General features: G+C 47.3%; 1 protein-coding gene across 1 annotated transcript in view; it reads right to left on the bottom strand.

Annotated features, from left to right (window-relative positions):
* UBE2B (ubiquitin conjugating enzyme E2 B) overlaps positions 1 to 5,227 on the bottom strand; it is a 177,161-nt gene extending 171,934 nt beyond the window's left edge. Inside the window, exon 1 of the mRNA XM_073620790.1 lies at positions 5,019 to 5,227. Within this exon, the coding sequence (XP_073476891.1) occupies positions 5,019 to 5,062 (44 nt within the window). The 5' untranslated portion in view covers positions 5,063 to 5,227. The remainder of the gene's footprint in view (positions 1 to 5,018) is intronic.
* Between the last annotated feature and the right edge of the window lie 9,104 nt (positions 5,228 to 14,331).

Below are 14,331 nucleotides of genomic sequence, written 5' to 3'. Positions count from 1 at the left end.
GCAGCAGAAAATACAGGATTTTTACTTGTAAGCAACAAGTGTCAGAAAAGATTTAGTCTTTAAATGGTTAAACAGAGCTTCTACACACTGAGTTCAGCTCATTGATAAGTGTAAACATTGTATCTCTTCAGGTTCTTTTTATCAAACTTGGCAGGCTGCCCAGAGAGGAGAGAAGTCACTTCACAGAAGACTTCAGGCAATTTGCATTGACTTCTATTACAGAAGTCATTTGCAAGTCGCGCTGAAGTTATAATCGGCCTTTTTTAATCAGCACAATCGGCCGATGCCGATTAAATAAAAAATGCCAAATTTCGGCCGATATATCGGTCGACCTCTAATGTTGTTTATTTTTTGCTGACCATAGTAACATTGTACTATTCTGGGGAAGTGACCTGGATTTTTTTTTCCACATTATGATTGTTTATAGCAGTGAATTTCATTGCTATAAGCAAGTATTTTACTGAATGAAACGGATTCATTCAGTTTGTTTTTAATTATTTGGCCAGAGCTAATCACATGGTACAGATGTGCTGTGATTGGCCTTGTCTGTATCATGTGAGCACTGTGACCAATCACAGCTAGCAACACAATTGTACAGAATGGATGACATGAAGGGAAGCCATCCATTGTTTACAATTGCCATGTGATCTGCTGTGATTAGTCACAGCGATCACATGGTACAGACAGCGAGCCGGTACACTGATCAGTCATCAGCCGTGTACAATGGATACAGCCTGTGACAGATCACGCTGCAGCGTTGCCACAGGCGAGGTGCGATCCAAGAGAACCTCATATGACGTACTCCCCGATCAAAGAAAGGCCCTTCCAGCCGTCATTTTACTATAGGCTGAGTGGGAACCGGTTAATCACTTCAGCCCTGAAAGATGTGGCTGTTCAATGACCAGGCAATTTTTTGAGATACGGCACTGCATCGCTTTAACTGACAATTACAGGGTCGCGTGACGTTGTACACAAGCAAAATTTACATCCTTTTTTTTCCCACAAATTGTGCTTTCTTTTGGTGGTATTTGATCATCTCTGCGGTTTTTATTTTTTGCGCTATAAACAAAAAAAGACCGACAATTTTGGGAAAAAAAAAAAAAAAAAAAACACAACATTTTGTACTTTTTGCTATAATAAATATCTCCAATTTTTTTTTTAAAAAAAAGCTATTTTTTTCCTCAGTTTAGGCCAATATGTATTCTTCTACATATTTTTGGTAATAAAAATCGCAATAAGCGTATATTGGTTATTGATTGGTTTGCGCAAACATTTTTTTAATAATAATGGCGATGATCAGCGATTTTTATCGGGACTGCAACATTATGGCGGACAGATCAAACACATTTGACACATTTTTGGGATCATTGGCATTTATACAGCGATCAGTGCTATACAGTAAATATGCATTGATTACTGTGTAAATGTCACTGGCAGGGAAGGGGTTAACACTAGGGGACAATCAAGGGGTTAAGTGTGTTACCTAGGGAGTGATTCTAACAGTGGGAGGATGGGATTGCCTGGGTGAGGAGACCGATCATTGTTCATACTTAGTATGAACAACAGATCGCTCTCCTCACCCCTGACAGCACGAAGATCTGTCTGTTTACATTGAGAGATCTTTGTTCGGTCTATGTGTGGAGCAATCACACGCATCGGCTGCGGCGGCACACGCGCCCCCTAGTGGTCCAAGGGCAAACCAACGTACAGCTACGTCAGTTCACTCAGGGGAGCCAACCTGCCACAGTATAACTGCGGCAGCTGGTCGGGAAGGGGTTAAATATCCACTGCAATTTTTTTTTTTACAATAAAATCGAAAAAAAAAACCAAACATTTTATGACTTCTTTACTCCGGAAAGTAGACACTCCATGATGACCTCTAGTTTATGCTAGTGTAGCTCTGTTAAGAGCAAATTGCTTCGGGTCGCTCTTCAGAGAACATTCAACAGGCGGTGAGAGCAGTCAATAGTCTATTAATATTTAGGTCATACACAGAGGCAGAAGGAAGTTAAGGTGGTAATGTATAGGTTACAGTGAGAGTATTGGGATGAGGGAGTTAAAGAGGGCCTTCACCCTAAAGGTCATATCATGTTACCCTGCATACACACCCCCATACCTCTTACATTTTTAATTTAAAGTGGTAGTAAACTCTGTACTACCACTTGTACCTACAGGTAAGCCTAGAATAAGGGTTATCTGTAGGTACTGTGAATATCTCCTAAACTTGCACAGTTTAGGAGATATTCAGAGTGCATGCAGCCGATGACATCATCGGCGCATGCACTCTGAAGGTCCGGCTTACAGTGCCAGACCTTCAGAGCTCGTGCCGGAAACTGCGGCTCCCATGCGCCTGCATAACATCATCGCGTCTCCAGACAATCACAGAGCTGGAGCTTGCAAATCTGGAAAACAGACAGGGTGAACATGTAAGCCCTCTCAGTGGTGACTTTACAGCACTGGAGGGCTTCATTCCAAGGTAAGTATTTCAAAATGTGCTAATACTAGCACATTATGCCATTGCCTTGAAGGTGTTTTTTTTTTTTTTGAACATCGGCGGTTTACAACTGCTTTAACTAATGTAACTTGTCAAACCTAGGTGAGAATTATGTTTTTCCCCGTGTGTGTGCAAATGTACTGAAGGGCTTTGGGTCCCCAGTAAGCCCTCTGGCATAGCTTCGCAAATGCTGGGTTTCCTGACCACATGTGCACTTGCACAATGACAGCTATTAGAGAAGCTCCAAAACTTCTGCTATCTTTGCATATGTGCAGGAAAGCATTTGTGGGCAGCACAGTGGCTATGTGGTTAGCACCTCCGCCTAGCAGCACTAGGGTTGTCAGTTTGAATCCCAAACACGGCACTACCTACATGGAGTTTGCATGCTCTCCCTGTGCCTGCGTGGGTTTCCTCTGGGTACTCCGGTTTCCTCCCACACTCCTAGGTTAATTCGATCCTTTCTAAATTGGCCCTAGTATTTTCAAGTATGAATGTGAGTTAGGGACCTCAGATTGTAAGCTCCTTGAGACAGGGACTGATGTGAATATACAATATATATGTACAGCACTATGGAAGTAGCAGAAATAAAGAATAAATACATTTTGTGTGGCTAGATGTGCTGAAGGGCTCTGCCAGGACCCGAAGGCCAAGCAGAGACTTTCTGCACATTAGCCATAATGATGGCACTGGAGGGGAAGGAACTACTTTAGATAAGGACTAAACGTCCATTTTAATGTGCAGGGGAAGGAGTTAATATTCAGAACACATAGAGATGAGCTGTACAGGAGAAGAGGGGGGTGAGTTAAAAAAAAAAAAAACACACAACACAATAATTAATTACAATGCCTCACTGTGGATTATTTGCTGCTGCTGATTACTTTATTCACAAATCTTTATTGATAAATACTCACTTTCTCTCCTTCCTTGGTTGTAAGGGGGGGGGGGATTTCAGATGTAAACAATATGGAGTTTACATTTGTGATTGATTATCAAAGCTATCACATTGTACAGAGCTGCTTGAATTGGCTCTGTACATTGTATCTGATGACAGCTCAAACTACATCCATTAAAGTGGAAGTTAACTTCCATGCATGACTTTTACTTATAGGTAAGCCTATAATAACAAAGGAGAGAGGTGCCTCTAATTGTAGAAGTAACATGATTTAATGGGATTATACAAATGGAAACTCACATGTGTGGAAAGATAAAAAGGCACATCTGTAAGTAAAGGATCCCGGGGGATGTCACCGGCAGAAAGTCAAGGTTCCTCTGCTCCTGTCTCAGCAGAGCACTGGAATCCCCGCTGTGATGGAAGAACAGCCGTACGGTGGAGGAAACCAGAATGCGGCTTGGTGCACAGATGGCTGGGCGGCGTAAAGAGATGACATCACCGGAGTGCGACGCGTTTCCGAACATGCGCGATGCGTATGCTGCGGCAGTCGCGTGCCTTTCTCAAGCGCATGCTCAGAAACGCGTTGCACTCCGGTGACGCGCTCTCTTCACACCACCCAGCCATCTGCGCACCAAGCCTCGTTCTGGTTTCCTCCACCGCGCGGTCGTTCTTCTATCATAGTGATGACCAGTGGGGATTCCAGTGCTCTGCAGAAACAGGACTGGAGGAACCTTGACTTTCTACTGATGACATCCCTTGGGATCCTTTATTACAGATGTACCTTTTTATATTTCCACACATGTGAGTTGCGATTTGTATGAATCCATTAAATCGTTTGAATTCATGAAATCGTCCTAGGAGATATTTACTGTACATGCAGCCAGTGACATCACTGGCGCATGCGCTCTGAAGGAACGGCCAAAAACCCGGAAGCAAGCCGGGTGAAAATGAAAGCAGCCTCCAGCGTGGGAGGGCTTTGTTTTATAGTAAGTTTAACATAATATGCTAGTATGTGATGCATACTAGAACATTATGGCTTTACCTTGCAGGGAAAAAAAAAAAAAAAAACATGCAGCGGTTAACAACCGATGGGCCCCTGACATAGGTGCCAAAACTCTTTGAAACTGTCGCAAGACTTTCATGAAGGTTATTTAGAAGAAACTGTACTGCCAAAAAGTGTCATAAATGCTTTACTGGAAACCTCCCCTTGTTGAGTTGTGTCCCACTGCAGAAATGGATTTTACAAAAAGTATGAAAAAAATCCTTTATTATAGCCCCGAGACTGTACATTCAACTCCATTAGTCTCATACATTGAGCCTGTACAAGCCAAACTGGTGGGACTCCAATGACCTATATAATAGATAGGCAGACCTCCCCCCCCCCCCCCCCCCCTTGGTAAGCCCATGTGAGCAGCCCCATAAGCCATAAGGCAGCCGTAGGCTCTATAGTGTAGTGTGGATGGTGGCAGAGGGCAGATGGTACTGTGAACTCCGACATGAATACTAATTGGCACTAAAAGTCGACAATCACCCATGATGGTGTTTACGTGCTGGGGAGCCCTTACTCCCGCTGATGTCACCGTGAAAGTTTTCTGATGTCCTATTGAGATGAATAAGCTGGGGGTCACTCACCTCTTGAAGTCCCTCATGAGCCTTCTCCTGGCCGGAGTGGACATGGCCCTGGTTCAAGGAGGACGGAGAAAGGGACAAGGGCGACGGGCTAAGGCAGTTGTCGGGAGCCAAGGCCCGGCTGCGGCTTCTCGCTCTGCAGCCTTGGCACAAACAAGCTGCGATGACGTTTCACAGCGCCCCAAAAAGGGCAGAACAGAACGTTCCACCGGATCCAACCATTCGTCCCCAAACAGAGGGGTGAACGCATCCGCACACTCGCATCAGAAGTCACTCAGATCATTCCCGTAGCGACAGTACAACGTTTTTGGAGCAAACTATGTATTTTAGCAACATATATTGCTATTGAAACCACGAAAAGAATCGCACCCAAATTACGACCACTACTGTCTTAGGAATGGAATATTCCAAAGAGTGACAACCAAAAAGTTCCTGGAGAAAGATTGCGTCAGATCATGTGATCTGTGATCTTCAGTCTGTATACAGAGCGTGTTTGGTGCGTGTGTCAGAGCATAATATAAGTGTAAACCTGGCAATGCTTGCATCATACAGACAATCTCTTTTATTCACAACGGCCTGTTATTAAAGGTCGGTGCAGCCAGTAAGGCCAGTAGTGCTCCAGAAAAGTATGGCATGTTGAAGAGGAACTACAGTCTGCTCACATAATTTGCAATAAAACATCTTTGCCATTCTAAAGCTACCCTCCAACCACTTTTCATTATATTCCATATATCAGGGGTAGGCAACCCCCAACATGGGTGCCACAAGTGTCACGCGAAGCCCCTTTTGCCGGTGTCTTGTCGAATACAGTCCCCTATCCAGAAGTGTCCGCCCTGTACTGCGCAGGCGCAGTACAGAGGACAAACGAGACGCCGAAAGTCTCCGAAGTTCAACAGCTGATCGTCAGCTGTACACGGCGCCTGCGCATTTATTCTTACCCTATGTCCAGGATCATTCCCTACTATCCAAGTGGACATAGAGTTAGAATAAATAGTTGCCGAGCGCAGCGAGGCCGTGCCCGAAGCGTGGCGAGCGAAGCGAGCCTGTGAGGGGCCCTCTTACACTGCCATCGCTAACAGGTGCACGAGCCCCGTGTACAGCTGATGGTCAGCTGATCAACTTCGGACATTTTCGGCATCTCCTGCTGCTCCGTACTGCGCAGGCGCTGCGCCTGCGCAGTACGGGGCGGACACTATCTGATAGGAGGACACTATATGTCAGAACACCGGCACTCGACTCCCTCCCCTTCAGCAGAGCAGCACAGGGAAGTGTCACTGAGACACTGATGCACTCCAATCACAGAATTTCCCACACCAGACCTGCACTGAGGGGGAGGCACTGTGCCCCTACACATTGTAAAAGATGGGAAACATTGTTTGTTTCTCTAACTTTACTGTAGCTGCGAACGTCAGCTCTTGTGGTGGGGAAGAGATTGGGTGCAGTTCTGCTAGGGGGGGCAGTAATTATGTATGTGTGTATGTGTAACTTACTACTGACCCCTCAGCTCTGCATCATCTACTCCCAACCTCTAAACTCTGCATCACTTACACCTGACCCCTGAACCTTGTGTCACTATTGAACCCCTGCACTCTGTGTCCTTTTAAGCCACAGCCAGTATTCTATTCAGCGCAATGAAAATCATGCCCAACTTTTGCTGCAGCGCTCCACGCCACACTTTTTCTCTGCTGCTGCACACAGGCCCACTGCTTTCAGAAAATGCCCCTGACCTGAGCTCATCATTGTGCATCCATTCCAGATGATTGTATGTGAGGTTACATACAAGCACGTGGGCTGGATGCGAGAGGCAGATCAGCGGGGATGAGTGTGCCAGGACAGGTATATGTGTCTCATCTCTGCTTCCTTGCACCACTCTGCATATCGCGCATATCATAGACGAGAAGAGTATACAGTGGTGGGGCAGATGAGCAGGGGGAATTCAGCGGTGGGACAGAAGACCAGGAGGGTACAGCAGTGGGGCAGATGTGCAGAAGGGTACAGTGGTGGAAGAGATGGGAAGGGGGTTCAGCGGTGGAACAGAAGAGCAGACGGGTACATGGGGGCAGATGATCATGGGGTTACAATGGTAGGACAGATGAGCAGGGGGGGTTCAGTGTTGAGCCAGATGAGAAGGGGATTACAGTGATGGGACAGATGAGCAGGGGGTTCAGTGTTGGGGCAGATGAGCAGGGGGTTCAGCGGTGGGACAGAAGAGCAGGGGGGTACAGCAGATGTGAAAGGAGGTGCATTGGTAGGACAGATGAGCAGGGGGATACAGTGGTGTGGCAGAAAAGCAGGGGGGTACAGAGGTGGGGCAGAAGAGCAGGGGGGTACAGTGGTGGGGCAGAAGAGCAGGGGGGTACAGTGGTGGGGCAGAGAAGAAAGGAGGTACATTGGTGTGACAGATGAGCAGGGGGAACAGAGGTGAGGCAGAAGAGTAGGGGTGTACAGAGGTGAGACAGATGTGCAGGAGGTACAGTGGTGGGGCAGATGAGAAAGGGGGTTACAGTGGTGGGGCAGATGAGCAGATGGGTTCAGTGTTAGGACAGATGAGAAGTGTCAGAAACCATGAATCAGACCAAGACAGAAGTACAATTAAATCACACTTGTTTAATAATAAAAGTAAATAGAACAAACATAGTCAAAACATAGCCAAAGTTCGGTAACCGAAACGGATAATCAGACAAGCCAGAAAGTCAGGAAGCCAGGAATCAGTGCAGTGGAACAGCAAGCAGGATCTGGAGCCAGAAGGAACGTCAGCCAGGAACGTCTTTAACAGGAACGCAGAAGAAAATCTCTGTGATGTTGACCAGGCGAAGGCAGAGATCATCTGGGCTGGATGGCTTAAGCAAGCAGGACTGATGAGCAGGAAATCATCAACAGGTGAGTCACTGTGAAGACATAGGAGCTGGCAATTAACCGACAGCTGAGCAGCCAGCTCAGAGAAGGAAGGGCTGAGCCCTGTCCTGACAGTACCCCCTCCTCAATGACCCCTCCCCCTTGGAGGACCACCAGGCTTGAGGGGAAAATGTCTATGGAAATCACGGAGGAGGACAGGGGCATGAACGTCTGAGGATGAGACCCAAAAGCGTTCCTCCGGACCGTACCTTTTCCAATGCACCAGGTACTGTATACGCCCACGGAACCTACAGGAGTCAACAATGGACTGTACCTAATACTCCTCATGGTTCTCAACCTGTGCAGGGTGAGGACGTGGCACTGAGGTAGTAAAGCGGTTGCAGACCAAAGGTTTTAATAAGGAGACATGGAATACATTTGAGATATGCATATTAGAAGGAAGGTCACTGGGTTAATCCTGCGGAGAATACGGAATGGCCCAATAAACAGAGGTGCCAACTTCAGAGAGGGAACACGGAGTCGGAGGTTGCAAGATGACAGCCAGACCCTGTCCCCAACCCGGTAGGAAGAAGAACGCAAGCGTCTGCAGTCAGCATGGAGTCTGTCCCTAACGAAGGAACGGAGATGTTCCTCTAATGCAGGAATGCGCTGCGGAACAAATAAGTCAGGCAACATGGAAGGTTGGAAACCATAGTTTGCCATAAACGGGGACAATCAGGAAGCAGAATTCAAGGCACTATTGTGAGCAAACTCTGCCCAAGGTAAGAGGTCTGACCAGTTGTTATGATGGTCATAAATATAGCAACATAGGAACAGCTCCAAGGACTGGTTAGCTCGTTCTGTGGCCCCATTAGACTGCGGGTGATACGCAGAGGAAAAGCAAGCTGAATTCTCAACTGTGCACAAAAGGCTCGCCAGAACCGGGACACAAACTGACTACCCCTGTCCAAGACGATCACCTTGGGTAGCCCACGTAAGCGAAAGATCTCACAAGCAAAAATGGAAGCCAGTTCCTTAGATGTGGGCAACTTCTTAAGTGGAATACAATGAGACATTTTCGAGAACCGGTCAACCACCATAAGGATAACTGTGTTGCCCTGGGAGTTGGGTAACTCCACAATGAAATCCATAGACAGATGGGTCCAAGGCCTCTCTCCACTGGGTTTTAGGAGACCTACTGGAAGGTGTCGTGGAGTCCTACTCTGAACACACACGGAATAAGCAGCTACGAAGGCGGCTACTTCAGCTCGTAGACTAGGCCACCAGAATTGTTGAGAAATGGCCCAAACGAGTTGATTTTTCACAGGGTGGCCAGCAGCCTTGGGAGAATGGTAAGTCTGGAGCACGGCAGTGCGGAGACTCTCAGGGACAAAGCAGCGGTCACAAGGTTTCTCAGGATAAGCATGGACCTGAGGGGCAAGAATTTTGTCACCCAAAGGGGAAGTAAGACTGGTGCGAACTGTAGCCAAAATACGATCAGGAGGAGTCACAGGAACCGGAACAGACTCCATCTTGGAAGTGGAGGAAAATTGTTGTGACAAAGCATCAGCCCTTACATTCTTAGTACCGGGTAAGAATGAGACAATGTAATTAAAGCTTGACAAGAAAAGAGCCCATCGCGCCCTTCTGGGAGAGAGGCATTTAGCCTCAGACAAGAATGTGAGATTCTTATGGTCAGTAAGAATGAGAACCGACACAGTTCAAGGAGATGCCTCCATTCCTTAAGGGCTAAAATGATCGCTAACAACTCTCTGTCCCCAATTTCGTAATTTCACTCCGCAGGTGACAATTACTTGGAAAAGTAGCCACACGGATGCATAGCGCTCTCAGGGGTAGGACATTGAGACAGAAGGGTGCCAACTCCAATCTTCAAAGCATCAACCTCAAGGATAAAGGGTAGTGTAGGATCAGGATGTGCCAACACAGGAGCAGAAACAAAGGCAGCCTTGAGACTCTCAAAGGCCTTAACGGAATCCAGAGAACAACTTTGTGGGTTACCGTCCTTTCTGGTCATATCAGTCAGGGGTTTGACCAGGGACAAGAAGTTACAAATAAACTTCCGATAATTGGCAAAGCCAAGAAAACATTGCAGAGGACGTATACCCACAAGTCGGGGCTACTGTAGGATTGCTGAAAGATTCTCTGGGTCCATTGAAAACCAGCAGTGGAAATTACATAACCCAGGAATTGAACCTGTTCACGATGGAACTCGCCCTTCTCCAACCTACAATAGAGGTGGTGGCTCTCTAGGGACTTGGAAAATATGAGGATATCGTCGAGATAAACCATCACACATAGCTGCAACAAACCTCAGAGTACAACGTTGATAAATTCCTCGAAATCTGCTGGAGTGTTGCAAAGGCCAAATGGCATTACGAGGTACACATAATGGCCTGTTCTAGTATTAAACACAGTTTTCCATTCCTCGACCTCCTTAATCCTCATGAGATTGTATGCCCCTCTCAAATCAAGTTTCGGGAAAACCGTTGCTCCCTTGAAGCGATCAAATAACTCCGTAATCAATAGAATTGGATAAGCATTCTTAATCGTGAGATGATTGAGACCCCTATAATCAATACAAGGTCTCAGTTCACCACTCTTCTTCTTCACAAAGAAGAGACCAGTACCGGCAGGAGACGAGAATTTGCGGATGAAACCTCGAGAAAGAGCGTCTGCAACATACTCCTCCATGGCCCTATCCTCCGAGACAGATAAAGGGTAAACCCAGCCACGAGGGGGTAAGGCACCAGGTTGAAGGTCAATTGCGCAATCATACGACCGCTGTGGTGGCAACCTCCTGGCTTGACCTTTGTCAAAGACATTGCTGAAATTGCGGTACTCCTCCGGCAGGGAGGAGAGTGAAGAGGTGCACAGGACCTTAGCCACCCTCTGAAAGCAAGTCTTACTGCATTGCGGCGACTAGGAGAGAACCTCAACATGAAGCCAATCGAAAAATGGGTTGTGCCTCTGTAACCTAGGATAACCAATAACCAGCAGAAATTTAGGTGAGGAAATAACTTGGAATTGAGTTATCTCATGATGAAGAGCCCCTAAGGCCATGGACAATGGGGCAGTCTCATGAGTCACATAGGCAGGCTGTAGAGGTCTCCCGTCAAGAGCCTCAATGGCAAGTGGAGTGGCACGCAGCTGCAGCGGAATCGAGTGCTTCGATACAATGGCATCATCAATGAACAGGCCTGCAACCCCAGAGTCGATTAGAACCTGTATCTCGATGGACGACTCAGCCCAAGAAAGGGTAACCGGAACCAGGGGCTTATCCTTCTGGATAACTGGGGACGAAACAATGCCACCTAAGGTCTCGGAGACAAATGTACAGGAGGCCTCCGCAAGCGCTCCTTAAAAGAGAGTCTTTCTCTGAGTCTGGAGTCAATGAGGGTGGCAAACGTGATCAACTTCCCCAGTTCAGTGGGTATATCTCGGGCTGCTATCTCATCCTTATAGGTATCCAAGAGACCATGAGGAAATACAGCCACAAGGGCCTCATTGATCCAAATAACCTCTGCTGCCAGAGTACGGAATTCAGTGGCGTAATCGGCAACAGTTCTTGTACTCTGATGGACATGAGACACTTGGCAGCAGAAGCGGAGCGTGCGGGAACGTCAAATACCCTTTGAAAAGAAGCCACAAACTCTGGGTAACTCAGCACAATGGGTTTTTGCATCTCCCATAGAGGGTTTGCCCAGACCAAGACTCTCTCAGAAAGCAAAGATATCACAAAACCTACTTTGCTTCTGTCCGTGGAAAATGCCTGGGGCAGCATCTCAAAGTATATCTCAAACCTATTTGTGTGATAATATGTTAGTCATACATTGTATATCCCTGAATGTTGCGGTCATTCAGGTGCTTATCTAATATTTTCTTGAAACTACAGATGCCCCCCGCTGAGACCACCGCCTGTGGAAGGAAGTTCCACATCCTTGCCGCTCTTACAGTAAAGAACCCTCTACATAGTTTAAGGTTAAATCTCTTTTCTTCTAATTTTAATGAGTGGCCACGAGTCTTGTTAAACTCAGATGAAAAAAGGGGGCACATTGGTAGGGCAGATGAGCAGGGGGGTTACAGTGGTGGGACAGAAGACCAGGGGGGTACAGTGGTGGGGCAGATGTGCAGGGTGATACAGTTATGGGGCAGATGTGCAGGGGGTTACACAGTGGTGGGACAGATGAGCAGGAAGTACAGCGGTGAGACAGAAGAGCAGGGGGGTACAGTGATGGGGCAGATGAGCAGAGGGTTACAGTGGTGGGACAGATGAGTAGGGGGTTACAGTGGTGGGACAGATAAACAGGGGGATTCCGTTTTGGCCAGATGAGAAGGGGTTACAGTGTTGGCATAGATGAGCAGAGCAGGAAGGTTCAGTGTTGGGGCAGATGAGAAGGGGGTTCAGCGGTGGGGCAGAGGAGAAAGGAGGTACATTGGTGGGACAGATGAGCAGGGGGATACAGAGGTGAGACAGATGTGCAGGAGGTACAGTGGCAGGGCACATGAGAAAGGGGGTTACAGTAGTGGGACAGATGAGAAAGTGGTTTAGCGGTGATATAGAAGAGTCTGGGGGTACAGTGGAGGAGCAGATGAGAAAGGGGGTACATTTAGGATTGCCACCTGGATTGGATGGATTCACCCGGACAGTCCGGGTTTTGAATCGTGCCTGGGTTTAAGTCCACCTGAAACCTGGACACATTGTTCAGACAGGAATGTGGCTAGGAACACGACGCGACAGGAGGGTGAGGGGGCACTATGTGTGCCGAATTACTATTCTCTTTGGAGTGCCCAAAGGTGTCTCGGGTCTGTTACAATCCTTGAGTGTATACTAAAACAAAACAAACAGTGGTGGGGCAGATGTGCAGGGGGTTACAGTGGTGGGGCAGATGTGCAGGGGGTTACAGTGGTGGGGCAGATGCGCAGGGGGTTACAGTGGTGGGGCAGATGCGCAGGGGGGTACAGTGGTGGGACAGATGAGTAGGGGGGTACAGTGATCTGAGGAGTGGAGGTGCAGGAATTGGGGCTGATCTGAAGTGTGGAGTTGCAGGAATTGGGCCTGATCTGAGGCGTGAGAGTGCAGAATGGTAATTTGTCACCATTACTCAAGTAGTTTACAGCATTTTCTTTATAAAAAATCATTTTCGTGATTGAGAGTGTGAAGTTGACATTTTTTGGTTATAAAATCGGCACGCTCAATTTCTTTGAAAACATTTTTCGGCACACTGCGCTCAAAAGGTTGCCTACCCCTGTTATATATACTGTGATTCTGTACTTGTCACCCTTCACTGAGTCTGGCTGCATTCATTTTAACTGTGGGCAGCTGAAGCTGCTGCCTGTTCACTTCCTGGATTTACACAGAGGCACACCTCCAGCTCTGCAGCTCTTATTGGCCCTCTTATGACTCACCCCCCCCTTCCTGGCAAACTCTCACGACAGTGAGAGGGAGAGCTCAGCATGATGTTATAAGCCTAGGCTTTTTACCAGACAAGAAACAAAAAAAAATGTTTTACTATCCAAAGTTAAAACAACAAGGGCAGAAGATTTAATAGATGGAAAGATGAAAAATGACTGAAGTTCTGCTTACAAAATGCAGGCTGAGGTTGTTTGTGAACCAAAATGTCCATTAAAATTCTTGCTTTTATGTGGTGAATACAATCTGATGTTTATGTCACACAAGGGATAATAGTATAGAGTTTATATTAAAGAGGTCCACCTAAAAAAAAAAATATCAAAAGCCAGCAGCTACAAATACTGCAGCTGCTGACTTTTAATAAATGGACACTTACCTGTGCCAGGGTCCAGCGATGTCGGCAGCCGAAGCCGATTAATCGCTCGGCTCTCGGCTGCTGTCCTCAGTGAGGGAATCAGGAAGTGAAGCGTTGCGGCTTTACTTCCCGGTTCCCTACTGCGCATGCGCGAGTCGCACTGCGCAATCTGGATGGTCCCTGCTGTCTCTGGGACCCGTGTGTTTCCCAGCAGACAGCAGGGGGGGGCGGGTTAAGGGGCGTAGACTTCCGTGGGAGTCTATGCCCGGAAGTGGTGCAAATACCTGTATTATACAGGTATCTGCACCCCCCTCCCCCCTGAAAGGTGCCAAATGTGACACCAGAGGGGGGGAGGGTTCCGAAAAGCGTAATGGGGCGTACACACGGTCGGACTTTTCAGCTACAAAAGTCCGACAGCCCGTCCGACAAACTTTCGACGGACTTTTGGCGGACTTGCGGCGGTCTTTCTAACGAACGGACTTGCCTACATACGATCACACAAAAGTCCGACGGATTCGTACGTGATGACGTACACCGGACTAAAATAAGGAAGTTGATAGCCAGTAGACAATAGCTGCCCTAGCGAGGGTTTTTGTCCGTCGCATACAGACAAGCGGATTTCTGGGTACGGGGGAGTTACGACATAAAGATTTGAAGCATGTTCCAAATCTAAAGTCCGTCAGATTTGCGACTGG

The sequence above is a fragment of the Aquarana catesbeiana genome, linkage group LG03, assembly GCF_042186555.1.
Source record: "Aquarana catesbeiana isolate 2022-GZ linkage group LG03, ASM4218655v1, whole genome shotgun sequence".
NCBI classification, from domain to species: Eukaryota; Metazoa; Chordata; class Amphibia; order Anura; family Ranidae; genus Aquarana; species Aquarana catesbeiana.
Note: the sequence above shows the minus strand (reverse complement) of the source record. Positions and strands in the feature narration are given on the sequence as shown.